Source organism: Phyllobates terribilis, unplaced genomic scaffold (genome assembly GCF_046119375.1).
Source record: "Phyllobates terribilis strain yellow unplaced genomic scaffold, ASM4611937v1 Scaffold_9__5_contigs__length_417890890, whole genome shotgun sequence".
In the NCBI taxonomy this organism is placed as follows: Eukaryota; Metazoa; Chordata; class Amphibia; order Anura; family Dendrobatidae; genus Phyllobates; species Phyllobates terribilis.
In genome coordinates, this window is record NW_027362769.1 from 345,666,990 (window position 1) to 345,686,108 (window position 19,119).

General features: G+C 52.4%; 1 protein-coding gene across 3 annotated transcripts in view; it reads left to right on the plus strand.

Moving 5' to 3' along the window:
- Nucleotides 1–19,119, plus strand: part of LOC141162214 (cytochrome P450 2W1-like) — a 38,359-nt gene that overhangs the window by 9,576 nt on the left and 9,664 nt on the right. For all 3 annotated transcript variants that reach the window (XM_073648070.1, XM_073648071.1, XM_073648072.1), the window contains exon 2: nt 9,028–9,190. In XM_073648070.1, coding sequence (XP_073504171.1) covers nt 9,028–9,190 — 163 coding nt within the window. The remainder of the gene's footprint in view (nt 1–9,027; nt 9,191–19,119) is intronic.

The following is a 19,119-nucleotide window of genomic DNA, read 5'->3' on the forward strand; positions in this document are numbered from 1 at the left end:
GTTGAAGCACCTGCTGTTTTTGTGCCTCATCTGGAATTTGTAGCGATTGGCGTGGCCGTAAGAAAGGGATCTTATCACATTGTCCGCTAAAAGAAGTAGACATTTTAGTTTGGCTGGAAGATGGTCTTTCTTCTGCAGATGTTACTGTTGCTTTAACACCTACCCCACGGACACAACCTTTTTTCCCCTTCCCAACACGCCTATTCCCCTTTCCACCAGCAGCAGGCCTTTTTCCACTCATTTTGGTGGTTAACTAATTAACAACTCTGGAGTTGTTTGCACAAAAAAATAATGGATGGGAACCGAGCAGAGCTGAGTGGCCAAACTGTGGTATTAGGCCAAAACTATTGGCTGGGTTAGATGCAGAAAAAAATTATATTCAATTTGCAACCTGATGGAGGTCAGTATAGATGGACTAATAGAGAAAGTCCCACACACTGCTAGAAGGCCAAATATTTTTTCAGAGCTAGATGCAGATAAAAATTATTTTTAATTTGCAACCTGATGGAGGTCAGTATAGATGGACTAATAGAGAAAGTCCCACACACTGCTAGAAGGCCAAATATTTTTTCAGAGCTAGATACAGATAAAAATTATTTTTAATTTGCAACCTGATGGAGGTCAGTATAGATGGACTAATAGAGAAAGTCCCACACACTGCTAGAAGGCCAAATATTTTTTCAGAGGTAGATGCAGAAAAAAATATATTCAGTTTGCAACCTGATGGAGGTCTGTATAGATGGATTAATAGAACAAGTCCCACACACAGCTAGAAGCCCAATATTTTTTCAGAGGTAGATGTGTAGCACCCTGAGGATTCGGCTGCTACAGGGGTATTGCACCTCAACCCAGAGGTGTGATATTCCACTCCCGGGTAAGGATGGAGTGTGGAACTGAGCTCAGTTAGCTGCATGCACTACACACATCCCATTTCCGAGGAACAGACCGACGGTACTCCCACCAGTTTATGTGCAGGTACGACAGTGTCTGTTCCTGGCTGGAGTGGGAGGGGGGTGGAACATCCCAGTAGTGTAGGGGCAGATAGGGGGAGCAGTCTGGGTAGTGCTAGGAGCTCATTGGGTGCTGGTCACCTGAGCTCACACATAGAGGGAGTATATAAGGTGGGCACCATCTTAGGACAGGGTCAGTCTGTCAGAGCTTAGTCAGAGGAGCAGAGCAGAGAAGCTCAGCCAGAAGGGCTGACAGGGAGTTGTGGTTCCGGCTGGGCCCAGCTCCAAGGCCAAGAGAGAGAGAGGAGTCAGAAGGACCCAGAGAAAACAAGCAGGAACCCCAAGACCCCAGAATACAAACAACAGGGTGAAGGGTTGGCACCTAGGGTACCGGATCCCAAGCTGGCAGAGAGAAAAGCACACCTTAGCCAGAGACCGGAGGTCGTGGGCAGGATCTGCCACGACCCTCACCAAATCCACCAGGAAGGCAGACCAAGTATAGGGTCAGGGAACCCAGAGGAGGTGTACCCACCAAGAGACCCGAGGGAGCCGGACATAGGTGGATCCCTGGTGAGAACGGCCAGAAGAGAGGGAAAGTCAGACAGGAGCTCAGGACCACGCTCCAGAACTGCCTGGGGGTTAGCCGAGTCCAGGACCTGGTGGACGCAGCACGGCTCGGGTGGTCGCTTCAGGCCAGAGTGACCATAAGAACACCCGTAAGTAAAAACCCCTGAACTGCACAGCCCGACTCTGAGTCTTCTTGCTGATTCATCCTGCACCTTCACAACCACCATCCTCTACATCTGACCCCCTGAGGCTATACCCCTCCCGTTGGGGGTTATACTACCAAAGCTGCACACATACCAACAGCCTCAGCGGACCCTGCTGCAGCGGCGGCCTTTTGACCGCAAATCAACGGGTGGCGTAGTCGACACAAAGAACTCTAATAACATCTGTAGGACTGCCACACACTGAGTTTGACACCCTGGGCACGGACCGGGTCACAGCCACTCAGAGACTACAACCCCCATCTGATCCGGCTCCGGGTATCCCTAACAACATGGCCCAGGGGGCGCGTCAACTTTGGCGTAGTCGGCAGGATAACGTGCCCGCAACAACCGGGTACTGCGTGCCTGAAGAAAAGTTCACCGTTACCTCAAAAAGAAGTCTCCTGCCGGTTCCGGAGGGTCCCCGCCAACGGACCCCATCACAGGTCGTTTCCCGCCGGTTGTCCGCCATTTGCAGCTTTTTCCCGCCATCCATGGAGTTTCCCGCCACTGGGAGACGATTCCCGCCATTTCCGAAGATTTCCCGCCTTGGGGGAGCGGACGCCATTATGGGCGTGCCAGAGGGTGGCAAAAGGCCACCTCCCATCGTGGGCCAGGTCGAAGAATGGTGCCAAAAGCGGAAACCGCGCCCACCAACAGAGACTGTGATGCTGGAAGTGTCCATCAGCATGAGAGAACTGCCCCTGGAACTGAAGTTGCCCCGGGACCACCCTCGATGTGGGCGGAGACAGAACAAGAGAACGAAGATGGGTGCAGCCTGGAGGAGTCTGGAGAGAGCGCACCCGGAGACAAGACGTCTGGAGGAGAGTCCAGAGAGAGCATACCCGGAGATGGAGGGAGAGACAGGCAGCACCGACCCAGTGGTCAGGAGCCTGCTGCAAGCAACAACCCCACTAGGCTTAGTGGAGATCCTAGCACAGCTCCCCCGAGACCGGGAGTGTGCACAGACCGCGCTGGAGGGCCTCGCACGGAGGATGGCCCAGGTGCAGCAAGACACGCTGACGGAGTGGAGCCGTGAGATGGCCCAGCAGACCGGAACCCATCAGCGGAGCACGCCGCCCGAGACGAGGAGACAGACCGCCTCTGAGGATGGCGCAGGAGGAATGAAGGCAGGAGACGGCGCCGAGAAGGGAGCTGAACGGACGGAGGCAGGTAAAGGGGACGTCTCTACCCCGAGCCGGGAAACCGCGCGCCTGCCCCAGCTCCCCGTCGCAGAGCCCGAAGTTCCCCCTGCCGTGCCCGTCGCTGCATCGTCACCGTGCCAGACTAGGCCTCAAGTAGAAGCCGCGGCCGCGACCCCTGTGACGTCACACGCCTCGACCCTGAGCGCGACCAAACAGGAAATACCATCGGCCTGGTCGCAAGGCCTAGTACCCCCGGGCGCCGCTATTCCAACAGCGCCCCCTACCTCCGCGGAGCCACCGGCCTGGTCGCAGGGCCGAGTAACCCAGGGCGCCGCCGTTCTTACGGTGCCCTTTGCCTTTAGGGTGCCCCAAGCCTGGTCGCAAGGCCTGGTCGACCCGGGCGCAGCTACCATCAACGCGCCCTCAACATCTAGAGTGCCGCACCTGGGTGAAGACCTGTTCGCCCAGCATACGTGCCCGGATGGGCAGCCCTTTGTATGGCCCCAGGAGTATATTCAGCTGGAACTCCAGAGAGCAAGGCCCATGTGCGAGCCCCTGATTCCGGCTCCGAAGCCCGTAAGGAGGACCTCGCCCCCACTGGAGGAGATCCAGTTCGAGTGGGACCCCACCGGAGAAGACCTCATGGGGTTCACTCAGGAGACTCGGGCGGCCGCAGCGGAGCGTGCAGAGTGCTGCCGGCAGCAGCTCGAGGTCTTCAAGAGGGAGCGGAGAGAGAGGCGGGTCCGGGAACAGCAAATGCAGATAAGGAGCGCGGAGCAGAAGAGCCGGACCAGGAGGAAACCCCGTGCAGCTCATGGTCCCCGTGCCACCGGGACTGTGATAAAATTCAATATGCAGCACGGATGGGGCTTTATTAGAGACCATCAGACCCCCGGCGACGTCTTTGTAACCCGCAGAGACGTAGAAAGCCATCTGCCGGAGGGACACAGAGGTCGTGACCTGTATGTAGGGGACGAGGTCACCTTCACCCGGCACAAGTGTGCCAAAGGACCCTACGCCCTCCATGTGCATCGCCTGACGGAGGAGGAGCTGCGGTGTGAGGAGGAGCAAGAGGACCCGGACGGGTCTGAAGAATCTCAAGAAGGAGCAGGAGGACGCCGTCGTTGAAGTACGGTAGAGAGAGACTGTACATAGTTACCCGTCAGGGTATAAGAACTGTTCTAGTTAAAATATAGTCCCCGTTGGGACCAGCCAATTGAACTGAATCCCGTGTGTCCCTATTCCCACTGACCGAGGACTGAGAGCGGTCATTCCTCCCTAATACCTGGCCGAGGACTGAGAGCGGCCATATTCCCCTTGTATATAGTTGCGCTTTTTAAAGCGCCCCCTACCGGTTTTATAGGAAACTGTTTTCTTCCAAAAGAGACTGTCGCACTTTACCCGGTCACAAGTTGCACCGTGGCCGGAGGAACAAGAATGTTTCCAATGAAGAGTTTTATATGAAAAGTTTTATAATATATATATATTGTTCTATATATATATGATGTTTTATATGTTGATGTTTATGAGAAAAAAAAAAAATTGTATGTTTTGATGTTTTGTATCTTACAGCCCGAGGACGTGCTGTGGTTTACCAGGGGGGAATGTAGCACCCTGAGGATTCGGCTGCTACAGGGGTATTGCACCTCAACCCAGAGGTGTGATATTCCACTCCCGGGTAAGGATGGAGTGTGGAACTGAGCTCAGTTAGCTGCATGCACTACACACATCCCATTTCCGAGGAACAGACCGACGGTACTCCCACCAGTTTATGTGCAGGTACGACAGTGTCTGTTCCTGGCTGGAGTGGGAGGGGGGTGGAACATCCCAGTAGTGTAGGGGCAGATAGGGGGAGCAGTCTGGGTAGTGCTAGGAGCTCATTGGGTGCTGGTCACCTGAGCTCACACATAGAGGGAGTATATAAGGTGGGCACCATCTTAGGACAGGGTCAGTCTGTCAGAGCTTAGTCAGAGGAGCAGAGCAGAGAAGCTCAGCCAGAAGGGCTGACAGGGAGTTGTGGTTCCGGCTGGGCCCAGCTCCAAGGCCAAGAGAGAGAGAGGAGTCAGAAGGACCCAGAGAAAACAAGCAGGAACCCCAAGACCCCAGAATACAAACAACAGGGTGAAGGGTTGGCACCTAGGGTACCGGATCCCAAGCTGGCAGAGAGAAAAGCACACCTTAGCCAGAGACCGGAGGTCGTGGGCAGGATCTTCCACGACCCTCACCAAATCCACCAGGAAGGCAGACCAAGTATAGGGTCAGGGAACCCAGAGGAGGTGTACCCACCAAGAGACCCGAGGGAGCCGGACATAGGTGGATCCCTGGTGAGAACGGCCAGAAGAGAGGGAAAGTCAGACAGGAGCTCAGGACCACGCTCCAGAACTGCCTGGGGGTTAGCCGAGTCCAGGACCTGGTGGACGCAGCACGGCTCGGGTGGTCGCTTCAGGCCAGAGTGACCATAAGAACACCCGTAAGTAAAAACCCCTGAACTGCACAGCCCGACTCTGAGTCTTCTTGCTGATTCATCCTGCACCTTCACAACCACCATCCTCTACATCTGACCCCCTGAGGCTATACCCCTCCCGTTGGGGGTTATACTACCAAAGCTGCACACATACCAACAGCCTCAGCGGACCCTGCTGCAGCGGCGGCCTTTTGACCGCAAATCAACGGGTGGCGTAGTCGACACAAAGAACTCTAATAACATCTGTAGGACTGCCACACACTGAGTTTGACACCCTGGGCACGGACCGGGTCACAGCCACTCGGAGACTACAACCCCCATCTGATCCGGCTCCGGGTATCCCTAACAACATGGCCCAGGGGGCGCGTCAGATGCAGAAAAAAATATATTCAGTTTGCAACCTGATGGAGGTCAGCATAGATGGACTAATACAACAAGTCCCACACACTGCTAGAAGCCCAATATTTTTTCAGAGGTAGATGCAGAAAAAAATATATTCAGTTTGCAACCTGATGGAGGTCTGTATAGATGGATTAATAGAACAAGTCCCACACACAGCTAGAAGCCCAATATTTTTTCAGAGGTAGATGCAGAAAAAAATATATTCAGTTTGCAACCTGATGGAGGTCAGTATAGATGGACTAATACAACAAGTCCCACACACAGCTAGAAGCCCAATATTTTTTCAGAGGTAGATGCAGAAAAAAATATATTCAGTTTGCAACCTGATGGAGGTCTGTATAGATGGATTAATAGAACAAGTCCCACACACAGCTAGAAGCCCAATATTTTTTCAGAGGTAGATGCAGAAAAAAATATATTCAGTTTGCAACCTGATGGAGGTCAGTATAGATGGACTAATACAACAAGTCCCACACACAGCTAGAAGCCCAATATTTTTTCAGAGGTAGATGCAGAAAAAAATATATTCAGTTTGCAACCTGATGGAGGTCTGTATAGATGGATTAATAGAACAAGTCCCACACACAGCTAGATGCCCAATATTTTTTCAGAGGTAGATGCAGAAAAAAATATATTCAGTTTGCAACCTGATGGAGGTCAGTATAGATGGACTAATACAACAAGTCCCACACACAGCTAGAAGCCCAATATTTTTTCAGAGGTAGATGCAGAAAAAAATATATTCAGTTTGCAACCTGATGGAGGTCTGTATAGATGGACTAATACAACAAGTCCCACACACAGCTAGAAGCCCAATATTTTTTCAGAGGTAGATGCAGAAAAAAATATATTCAGTTTGCAACCTGATGGAGGTCAGTATAGATGGACTAATAGAATGATGCTATGCCCAAAAGATTTTACTTCACTAGGTGCAGTAAAAAAATTGGTATTCTATACACAGGTGGTATATCTTGCAACACAGATAGGCTACTCCACTGACTAACACACTCTGCAATAGGCCAAAAAGGATTAGCTTTGCTAGATTCAGCCAAATGCTGTGAAAAAAACTTGCACAGCACTGGCACAGACCTGCCTGGCAAAAACTGATAGGAACTGATGTAACCTAGTCCTGAAAAGGACTCCAATTACAATTAGTCTTTACTCCCACAATCTATCTATTTAAGAGCACAGACCTGCCTGATAAAAGTCGTAGGAAATGCTGTAACCTAGTCCTTAAAAGGACTGCAATCACAACTATTCCCTACTCCCAAGCTATCTGTAGATTTGTGCGAAAATTGGCTTGAAATTAACAAGGTATAGCGCACACAGCAACAGCGGTGCCGTCTAACACGCAGCTGCAGCAGTGAGAAAATGGTGGCAACGGGGAAAATGGCTTGGTCTTATAGGGCAAGGACATGTGACATACACTGCCAATGACACATGCCCTTGCTTGTGTGAAAAAAAGCACTTCGCTCCGTGTGTGCGCTGCTGATAGGCTGACAGATTGCACCTCCCCACTGTAAATGCGGGAAAGAGAAAAAAAAAATGGAGATCTTCATTGTTCCTGCAGAGATCCATCCCCTGCCCCTCCCCCCACCCCGCTGTATTTTGGTGCATGAACAGTTATCGAACATAACCTCGAACAGCCGAATTTTTCTCAAATTGTTCGTGTTCGCCGAACGGCTCGAACACCGCCCAAAACAGCTCGAATTTGAGATTGGCGAACAGTTCGAGTAGAACAACGCTCATCTCTAGTCTTCAGTTCTGTCTTTATTGGGAGAGATAAAATTAAAAGTTGCTGCCTATTAAAGTGTATGGAGAGGGGAGGAGAAGACGCTGGAGGGAGAGAAGGCAGAATACACAAGAAACAGTTGTGGGATCTTCCTGTGTAAGAATTGAAATGCTGTGTTTTATTTTAATGAATCACTTTTGTGCTTTTAATTGTATTATATTACTTGGTATAAATGTTAAAGGGGATTTATTTTTTTATAGAAATATATCATCTCTATTTATCATATATTATGTGTATCAATTCCTGTAAACTTTTGTCTCACTTTTTTATATGTTATAGGCACTTTAATTCTGTGCAGATCAGTGGGATTTGGGTTAATGAGACCCCCACTAATCGCTCAAAAGACCTAGAAGTGAGCAATTTAGGAGGTAGGAGCGCAGGAGCCCACAGCTCCTATCTGAGAGCTTGAACAGAGCGGACTATGGATTCAATGGCAAGTCATAATCTCGTCTAAGAGGTCTTTTGATCAGTTGGAGCCTCAGGGCCGAACCTCCACCAACCTATACAGAATTAAAGGGTGTACGACATATAAAAAATATTATTTAGTTAGATATTTGCTGTCAGTAAATTAAGAGCCAACAAAAGTTATATTCACTTTTCCTTCCAACTCTAACATTCTAGGACTCTGTAAGTATCACATCATCAAGAATGTTCATAATCCCGATTACTATATGGAACATTTACCATAGCATTTTTGCATCACTTTCTGGCCTAAAAAAGTTGCCATTTATGGACATAATTTGCAGTTTTTTAAATTCCCACCCACTCTGCATACCGCACTTTTCTGAAAAAGTGAGAGGAACTTTGCGGAAGAGGCCTGGTCACAAAAAGCAGGACAAATTTACTAAAAATTAGCGAGAAAGTTGCAAAAATTAAAGTGCAAATTTATACCAGGTTTGATTTTTTTGCGAGGATGCATGCACATCACGTGATGTACCAGATGTATTAAGGAAGAGGCGGGTATCTCTTAATAAATTTGGAAAATTTTACGCCAACAAGCTTTTTATCAAAACCAATGTAAATGGTCTTAATACATTTCCCAGTTTGTGTTCAAAATTATATAAAAAAAAATAAAGCCCTATCTGTCATTAAAAAAGTTATTCTGCATAAAGAAATTATACTCATTTATTTAACAAAAACAAGTAGAAAATGGCTAAAAATGTCCAGATTATTGAAGCTGGGATCCAGGCTGGGACTGGCTCACAGGAGAACAGGAGAATCCTCCGGTAGACCGCCCCAGTGAAGAAGTGCTAATTGTTTGAGGCTTGATTCACAATCTGCAGGATTACACAAGCTATCCAAATGAATATTACAGGTAATTTTTGCATGTAGCTGAAGAGTGAGCGCCAAGAATCAATGTTACTGGTGGGTCTTTGTCAACCCGGTCCGACACTGCTGGTATCAAGGGGTTATATATGGAAGTTTATGTTATTGCATGTCCTTTGATGTCTGTTATATGAGTTGTGCTATGTGTCTTTCATTTTTTGTGTTATATATTGTGTTCTAGCTTTCAGAGAAATATGGTCCAATATTCACTATTCACCTGGGTACGAATAAAGCCATAGTGCTCACCGGACTGGAGACAATAAAGGAAGCCCTTGTGGAGGGTGCAGATGTGTTCTCCGACAGAGCTTTTCTCCCTATATTTCATGCTATCCAAAGAGGAAATGGTATAGTAACTTTTTTTTTCTTTATTATTTTTTATAACTTTTCTGTATTGTACTTACGAATGAATAGGAGATGATCTGCAGTACCAAGCAGCAACCACTAAACAGTGTGATGGAGTGGTAGTGTTATGCTCCCTCCAATGCTTACATTTGGCCATTGCCAGAGCTGATCACAGATGATTGATGGTGGTGCTGAGAGTCAGACCCAGGGCCGGCGTCAGCACCCGGCGCACCCGGGCGAATGCCGGGGCCCTGAGCAGGCAGAGGGGCCCACTGGCGGTCGCGCACCCCGCTGGGCTATGGGCGGAGGAGAGCGGTGTCAGCACCCGCCCTTCTCCGCCGCTTGCTCAGGGCCCCAGCAGCCCGATACTTACCTCTCCCCGTGCCTCCGCAGATCCGCTGTCTTCCTGCTCTGCGCTCCCTGTGACGTCTCAGGTCAGAGGGCGCGGTGACGTCTTTTCACCGCGCCCTCCCCTGAGCCGTCACAGGGAGCTCTGAGCTGGAAGACACCGACAACGCTGGAGTTCGGAGCTGAGCAGCGGGCAGCGGGCAGCGGCAGCAGGTGAGGAGAAGGGAGGTGAGTATTTGATTTTTTTTTTTAATGTATGGAGGTATGGGGCATTATATAGAGGGGGGGCAGCCTGCATGGGGCATTATATAGAGGGGGGGCAGCCTGCATGGGGCATTATATAGAGGGGGGGGCAGCCTGCATGGGGCATTATATAGAGGGGGGGGCAGCCTGAATGGGGCATTATATAGAGGGGGGGGGACAGCCTGCATGGGGCATTATATAGAGGGGGGGGCAGCCTGCATGGGGCATTATATAGAGGGGGGGGCAGCCTGAATGGGGCATTATATAGAGGGGGGGGGACAGCCTGCATGGGGCATTATATAGAGGGGGGGGCAGCCTGCATGGGGCATTATATAGAGGGGGGGGCAGCCTGCATGGGGCATTATATAGAGGGGGGGGCAGCCTGCATGGGGCATTATATAGAGGGGGGGGACAGCCTGCATGGGGCATTATATAGAGGGGGGGGCAGCCTGCATGGGGCATTATATAGAGGGGGGGGACAGCCTGCATGGGGCATTATATAGAGGGGGGGGGACAGCCTGCATGGGGCATTATATAGAGGGGGGGCAGCCTGCATGGGGCATTATATAGAGGGGGGGCAGCCTGCATGGGGCATTATATAGAGGGGGGGGGACATCCTGCATGGGGCATTATATAGAGGGGGGGGACAGCCTGCATAGGGCATTATAAAGAGAAGGGGGGGGCATCCTTCATGGGGCATTATAAAGGGGGGGGGACATCCTGCATGGGGCATTATATAGAGGAGGGGGGGGAACAGCCTGCATGGGGCATTATAAAGAGAAGGGGGGGGCATCCTGCATGGGGCATTATATAGAGGGGGGGGCAGCCTGCATGGGGCATTATATAGAGGGGGGGGACAGCCTGCATGGGGCATTATATAGAGGGGGGGGACATCCTGCATGGGGCATTATAAAGAGAAGGGGGGGGGCATCCTGCATGGGGCATTATATAGAGGGGGGGCAGCCTGCATGGGGCATTATATAGAGGGGGGGCAGCCTGCATGGGGCATTATATAGAGGGGGGGGGACAGCCTGCATGGGGCATTATATAGAGGGGGGGGGACATCCTGCATGGGGCATTATATAGAGGGGGGGGGACAGCCTGCATGGGGCATTATAAAGAGAAGGGGGGGGCATCCTGCATGGGGCATTATAAAGGGGGGGGGGCATCCTGCATGGGGCATTATATAGAGGAGGGGGGGGGGCAGCCTGCATGGGGCATTATAAAGAGAAGGGGGGGCATCCTGCATGGGGCATTATAAAGGGGGGGGGACATCCTGCATGGGGCATTATATAGAGGAGGGGGGGGAACAGCCTGCATGGGGCATTATAAAGAGAAGGGGGGGCATCCTGCATGGGGCATTATAAAGAGAGGGGGGGACATCCTGCATGGGGCATAATAAAGGGGGGGACGACATCCTGCATGGGGCATTATAAAGGGGGGGTAGCCTGCATAGTGCATTATGTGGGGGGGAACAGCCTGCATGGAACATTATAAGGGGGGGCTGCCTGTATGGGGCATTATGTGGGGGGTAACAGCCTGCATGGAGCATTAAAAGGGGGGGGCCTGTGTGACACCCCAGGGGTCTGGTTGCCACAGTGATAGAGATATTACGTCTGAGAGCAGGTGGGAGGTCTCTTGGTCAGGAATCCTGTGCATGCCACACCTCCTGCCAAGACCTGGGAGGGGAAGAACTTCCCCTATATAAAACTGGGGCTGAGGCAGGGTTAGTTAGTTAAGAAGAGGAGCAGCTATAGGAAAGAGAGATCAGGAGCTCAGTGGGAGCAGTGCTACAAGGAATCAGGGGCTGGCAGCTGTAGAGCTCGCCCTGATTGAAGAATTATCACCGGACCCGGAGTCCGAGGCTGTGGGGACTAATCCTTACCCAGCAGCAGAAACCGACCGGCAGGGGATTTCAGGTCCTCTGGCCAAGAAACCCGAAGGCACGGTCACACGCGTGGGACCAGCACCGCCGTCGTGGAGCGGAAGCCACTAGAAGGCCCCGAGTCACCGGCCATACGGGTGAGCACCACACGGTACACTCAGGGACGTGGGCTACTTTTACCCGCCTCTAGCAAGGTAGCCAGAAGAGTACAATTAGTTGGGGAGGCCTACAACTCCGCCTGGCCAGGGGAGATCCCATCTGCTCAAGGACTGACCAGGCCCCAATCGCTAGCCAGTAGTCCGGGAGGGTCTATCTTTGTCACCAGTAAAGACCCTGAACTACACCGCATCGTCTCTGAGTGGTTCCTGCTACCCCCATCATCCACGTCGGCTGCCCTGAGGCCATACCCCTCCCGTTGGGGGTTATACCATCTACGCTGCACAATCGTACCACCGGCCTCAGCGGTCTGCCCTGCAGCGGCAGCTCCATAGCTGCATTCAACGGGTGGCGTAGTCGTCCAACATCTACTGCTAATACTAAGCCACACAGTTTGACTCCCTGGGCACGGACCGGGTCACCGCCACGAGACTACTACCCCCAACAGGCCCGGCTCCGGGTAGTCCCCGCGTGCGCAACGCTACATCAAGTAGGCCCAGGGGCGCGTCAACTTTTGGCGTAGTCGGCAGGATTTCGTGCCCGCAACCACCGGGTACTGCGTGCCTGAAAGAGACTGTTCAAACTTACCAGTGGTGAAGATTCCCGCCATCCGGCGCCATCTTCTACCTTCTTCCCGCCATCCGCGAAGTTTTTCCCGCCATCCGGCGCCATCTTCTACCTTCTTCCCGCCATCCGTGGAGTTTTCCCGCCGTTGGACGCCATCTTGAAGATGCCGCGCGGGAAGAAGAGGGGCGTGGACTCCGAAAGCGCGCGAGAACTGAAGCCCCGCCTCACGTCCGGACGTTGCGTAAGGTCCTGGAAGGAGCCCAGCAGACGCCGACGTCACAGGAGCGCGACGGAAGGTCCTCAACCCTGACGATCCACTGCGGAGCCGCGGCCTATGGAAGAGGATCATCGCAAGGTAGGCCACGGTCCACTAGGGGGGGAGAAAGATGTCGGATACGGAGGAGAGCTTCACTGCCTCAACCCCTGCCAGCGCCACCGCTGCTGCAGTCATGCCTTTCACCATGCCCTATATCCCGGGAGCAGCCTGGCTACCCCAGTACTCAGGGGAGTCACATACCCTGAATGACTTTAAAGAAAAGCTGGATAGCCTCTTCCAGGTGTACCCCCTCACAGAAGAGCAAAAAGTGAGCATCCTGGTGGCCCAACTAACCGGGGCAGCCCAAAGGGAGGTAAAGTCCTGGCCACCTGGGAGGAGGACTGTCGCAGGGATACTAACCCGGCTGAGGGACACCTTTGATACCCGCACCTCAGCCGAGATTAAGCTTAGATTCTATGGGTGCAAGCAGCGAGCACATGAGAGTATAAGGGACTATGCACTAAACCTACAAGAGGCCCTGAGAGCCATTAAGCAGACCGACCCTGACAGCGTGGGAAACGAGGACAGGCTGTTGACCGAGCAATTTATAGAGGGACTATATTGCAATGTCCACCGAACCCAGTTGCGGGCCATAGCCTTACAGGATCCTCATCTGGACTTTGCACAGTTCAAGGACAGAGCCATCCGGGTGCTCCGAGAACCGGCACCGGGTGGCGTTGTGACCCACAGGCGCCCTACTACCGCTTACCACCAGGAGGCGGCGCCCTTGTCGGTAGGGCCTGTGGGAGCTGACGCGCAGGCTTTGAACAATGACTCGGCTCCAGACCTGCACCATCAGGTCCAAGAGCTAGCTAAAAGCGTTGCTGCGCTAACCCGAACTGTGCAGTCTTTACAGGTTTCCACTCCAGGGAAGATCCAGCTGGCATCCGGACCGGAGGACATCCCGTGGCGTCGACCAAGGAGGACCCCACCGGCCAGAGGAAGACCCAGCGACCGGTACAACGAGGACGGACAACCCATCTGCCGCCGCTGCAATCAACCCGGACATATGGCAAGGTACTGTCCTTTAAACTGGCACAACCTGGGGTAGAGGGCCAACCCCCAGGAAAAAGATCACCAGGCCCATCGAACTGGCGCGACAAATATGTGGGAGGACGTCCAGTCTTGCCTGTGGTACTGGATGGCATCCCTATGAGTGCCCTACTGGACACCGGGTCACAGGTCACCACCATCCCGTACGTGCTCTTCAAGCAGTACTGGAATGACTCGGATATAACCCGCTATCCAGACGACGACTTGAGTATCATCGCCAGTAATGGTCAGCCCGTGCCACAGATCGGATTTAAAGAAATGACCATTAAAATCGGTAGAGTCGAACTGGCAGCACAGGGACTGATCATTGTAGACATTGACAAGCGCGAGAGTCACCCAAAGATAACTCTAGGAACTAATGTGATTGAAAATTGTCTTGCAGAGGTGATTTTCATTTTACAGCAGGTTGCCAAGAACGCTAGCTCCGGCCAGCAGCGAGTGCTCCAGAAAGAGATCCGGGCACTGATGCGACGGCAACAGGTGGAACTCTCTGGTGGTGAGATTGGTAGCGTAAGAATGTGTGACCCTTTCCCTATTGCCATGCCCCCGAAAAGTGAAATGATGATTTGGTGCCGGGCAGCTATTGGTCTGAGAGGTAGAGATTACCAGGCCATGGTAGAACCAGTCTACTCAGACAGTAGGCCCACCATTTTGACAGCACGGGGGGTAGTTGATGTACGCCATGGGAGGGTGCCCGTTCGTATAATAAATATCGGGAAAAGGGAAGTATACCTGCCCCGTTATGCTACGCTAGCCAAATTACATACTATCAACCAAAATTCTATACAGTCTGTGGAACCCTTGCCTCCATCTCACCCGGAGGAAGGTAACGGCTCTACGAAAATAATGGAGGATTGGTGTCAGCAACTACATTTGGGTACTGACTCCACTCCCTCCCACCAGAAACAGGGAGTCTACCGGGTGGTTCGAGAGTACGAGAGAGTGTTTAGTAAACACCCGTTAGACTTCGGGCGAGTCAAGGGGGTAGAACACCACATCCCCACGGGAGACCATCCTCCCATAAAAGAGTGGTATCGACCCGTACCCCCTGCACACTACCAACACGCCAAGGGGATGCTTAGAGACATGAAGGAGGCTGGGGTAATCAGGGATAGCTGTAGCCCCTGGGCAGCTCCACTAGTCTTGGTCAAAAAGAAAGACAACACCATGAGAATGTGTGTAGATTACCGGAAAATTAACCGTATCACACACAAAGATGCGTACCCCTTACCAAGAATAGAGGAGTCTTTGGCTGCTTTAAAATCTGCTAACTTCTTCTCCACCTTGGATCTCACTAGCGGGTACTGGCAGGTTCCTGTAGCAGAGGCGGACCGGGAGAAGACCGCATTCACCACCCCGATGGGACTTAGCGAGTTTACCTGCATGCCGTTCGGACTCTGCAACGCACCAGGAACCTTCCAGCGATTGATGGAATGCTGTCTGGGACACCGAAACTTTGAGACGGTCCTGTTATACCTGGACGATGTCATCGTCTATTCCAAGACCTACGAGGACCACCTGAAACACCTGGCGGAAGTGTTCGAAGCTCTGGCAAGTTACGGCCTAAAGGTGAAACCCTCCAAGTGTCACCTCCTGAAGCCAAAGGTGCAGTACCTGGGACACGTGGTGAGTGCTGACGGAGTGGCTCCCGACCCTGATAAGATCACCGCAATTAAGGAATGGCCAAGCCCCTCCAGCGTAAAGGAAGTGAGGCAGTTCCTCGGGTTGGTAGGCTACTACCGAAGGTTCATTCCCGGTTTCACCAAAAAGGCAGCTCCTATGCAGGACCTCCTGATAGGCCAGTCCAGGAAGGCCAAGAACCAGAAGCCACCCTTCAGATGGGAGAAGCTGGAAGAAGAGTCCTTCCGCCAGCTGAAGATGGCCCTCACGGGGGATGAAATCCTGGCGTACCCTGATTATAGCCAGCCCTTTATCCTCTACACCGACGCCAGTAACATCGGGCTAGGAGCCGTACTGTTCCAGATCCAGCAGGGGAAGGAACGGGTAATTGCTTACGCCAGCCGAAAACTGCGACCCACCGAAAGAAACCCTGAGAATTACAGCTCATTTAAGCTAGAGTTCCTGGCAGTGGTGTGGGCAGTCACCGAACGCTTTAAGCACTACCTCGCTGCTTCCCGGTTCACCGTGTACACGGATAACAACCCGTTGACACACCTGGACACTGCAAGACTCGGTGCCCTAGAGCAGAGATGGATGGCCCGCTTGTCCAACTATGAGTTTACAATCAAATACCGGGCAGGACGCTCCAATACCAACGCGGACGCCCTGTCCAGGATGCCGAACTTACCGGACGTAGGGGAAGATTCAGAGGAACTGGAAGAAGTTGAACTCCCCGCGTTCCACCGTCATGGGACTATCCAGTATTCCCACCGTGTAAGGAGTAAGCAATCCGCTACGTTCAACCCATTACCTCATTACAACTGGGCAGAGACGCAAGACAGTGACCCTGCCGTCCGACTGGTAAAGGAGATGCTGACTCGGCCAGATGCACGCCTTGACCCGGACGCTCCGGAGGAAGCCAAGCAACTGTGGGCTGAGAAGAGTCGACTGTTCCTTTACAAGGGGAAGTTGTGCCGCAGAATGGTTAACTCCCGGACGCATGAACTAATCTGGCAAGTAGTGGTGCCAAGAAGAGACGCAGCTATGGTGATGGAGGCATACCACGACGGAGCTGGGCACTTCGGATGGAAGAAGCTGGAGTTCCTCCTGCGCGGGCGGTTCCATTGGGTAGGCATGAGAGGAACCATCGAGAGGTGGTGCAGAGACTGTGGCCCATGCAACCTAAGAAGGAGGGACCGTGCCAGCCAGAAGACTCCCCTGCAGTCCATCATTACCAGACAGCCGTTGGAACTGGTAGCCTTGGATCATGTAAAACTGACCCCAAGCAGAAGTGGCTACGTCTACGCGTTAACCATCGTGGATCACTACTCCCGGTTCTTGGTTGTCGTCCCTGTCAAGGACTTAACGGCTCAAACAGCAGCTAGAGCCTTCCAGCAGCACTTCTGCCGCCCGCACGGATACCCGGAGCAGGTGCTGATGGACCAGGGGCCTGCCTTTGAAGCGGAAGTCTTCCAGGAGTTCTGCACCCTGTATGGCTGCCGGAAGATAAGAACAACACCCTATCACCCGCAAACTAATGGACTTTGTGAGAAAATGAACCAGGTGGTGATAGATCTTCTGAAAACATTGCCCCTGGAAGAACGTAGTCTGTGGCCTGAAAAGCTGCCCGACCTGGTGGACCTATACAACCACATCCCTGTAGGTTCCACCAACTGTACCCCGGCTTACCTAATGAGGGCAAGACCTGGTAAGCTTCCTGTTGATCTGGAGATGGGAGTCCTGACACCCGAGGACACTTCACCAGAAGCAGACTGGGACACAGAGAGGCAGCAGCAGTACCGGAAAGTACAGGAGAGCGTGGAGCGAAGTCTCTGTCAAGCTAGGGAAAGACAAGAGAAAACTTACAACCAGTATGCTCCCGCTGTTCCCCTGGTGCCCGGAGAGCAGGTCTTGAAGAGGAAAAGACGGCTCCACAAGTTGGACGACCAGTGGGAGAAGGACCCGTACACCGTACTGCCCTCAAGCCACGACAACCCAAAGATCTGTACAATCAGTAAAGACGGAGGGGAAACCACAGCCATTGTATCCCGGGATCACCTGAAGAAGTGTCCCGAACAGCTACGGAACCCTGAAGAGGAACAAGAAGACCCTCGACCCGTAGAGGAAAGGGAAGATATGGTTAGTACTGTGCTCAGAGACTTCCCTCGGTCTTGGACTCAAGTCAATGGTGCTGTTGTGGTACCCGTCCTCACGTTCCTCCAACCAGCATCCCAAGTGCCTACGGAGACACAGGTAGAGCTGGAAGAACAGCCGGTTCAGGAGGCAGAAGACCCCACACAAGCAGACCAGGAGAATCAACCCTCTGCTTATAGTGAGCCTGCCATACCCCTAGTGAGCCAAAGAGTCTGTAGACGGCTGCCCAGTTTACCCTTGACAGCTCCTATACCCTGTAGCTCAGGACCAGTCAGCCAGCTCCATAGGTCCACTAGGGTCACTAGAGGCCAGTTGCCCGTACGGTGGAGGATCTAAATGTTCAAGCTATTTTATTAATGTTTACCTGTTTGTTGTTGCTTGTGTATAATTATGTGTTTCTAGTTGTTTGTAGGAGTCTTTGGTGGATTTACCGGGAATCCTTTGTACATATGTTGGAGCGTAACCCAGGATGGACTAAAAGACTGTTAAGGACTCGGGGCAGGACAGACCCCTACCTGGTTACGTCTCCCTGTTTTGGTGAAATGGACACCTTGTTTTCTTCAAAGACTGCACCCGGTTGCGGACATGCCGTGACCATCCTTATGTGTTTTTCTTTATTGTACTGTTTCTGTTTTTACTTGTTATGTTTTACAAAAATATGTTTAGTCCCGGAGTACTAAATTTCACTAGGGGGGAATGTGACACCCCAGGGGTCTGGTTGCCACAGTGATAGAGATATTACGTCTGAGAGCAGGTGGGAGGTCTCTTGGTCAGGAATCCTGTGCATGCCACACCTCCTGCCCAGTCCTGGGAGGGGAAGAACTTCCCCTATATAAAACTGGGGCTGAGGCAGGGTTAGTTAGTTAAGAAGAGGAGCAGCTATAGGAAAGAGAGATCAGGAGCTCAGTGGGAGCAGTGCTACAAGGAATCAGGGGCTGGCAGCTGTAGAGCTCGCCCTGATTGAAGAATTATCACCGGACCCGGAGTCCGAGGCTGTGGGGACTAATCCTTACCCAGCAGCAGAAACCGACCGGCAGGGGATTTCAGGTCCTCTGGCCAAGAAACCCGAAGGCACGGTCACACGCGTGGGACCAGCACCGCCGTCGTGGAGCGGAAGCCACTAGAAGGCCCCGAGTCACCGGCCATACGGGTGAGCACCACACGGTACACTCAGGGACGTGGGCTACTTTTACCCGCCTCTAGCAAGGTAGCCAGAAGAGTACAATTAGTTGGGGAGGCCTACAACTCCGCCTGGCCAGGGGAGATCCCATCTGCTCAAGGACTGACCAGGCCCCAATCGCTAGCCAGTACTCCGGGAGGGTCTATCTTTGTCACCAGTAAAGACCCTGAACTACACCGCATCGTCTCTGAGTGGTTCCTGCTACCCCCATCATCCACGTCGGCTGCCCTGAGGCCATACCCCTCCCGTTGGGGGTTATACCATCTACGCTGCACAATCGTACCACCGGCCTCAGTGGTCTGCCCTGCAGCGGCAGCTCCATAGCTGCATTCAACGGGTGGCGTAGTCGTCCAACATCTACTGCTAATACTAAGCCACACAGTTTGACTCCCTGGGCACGGACCGGGTC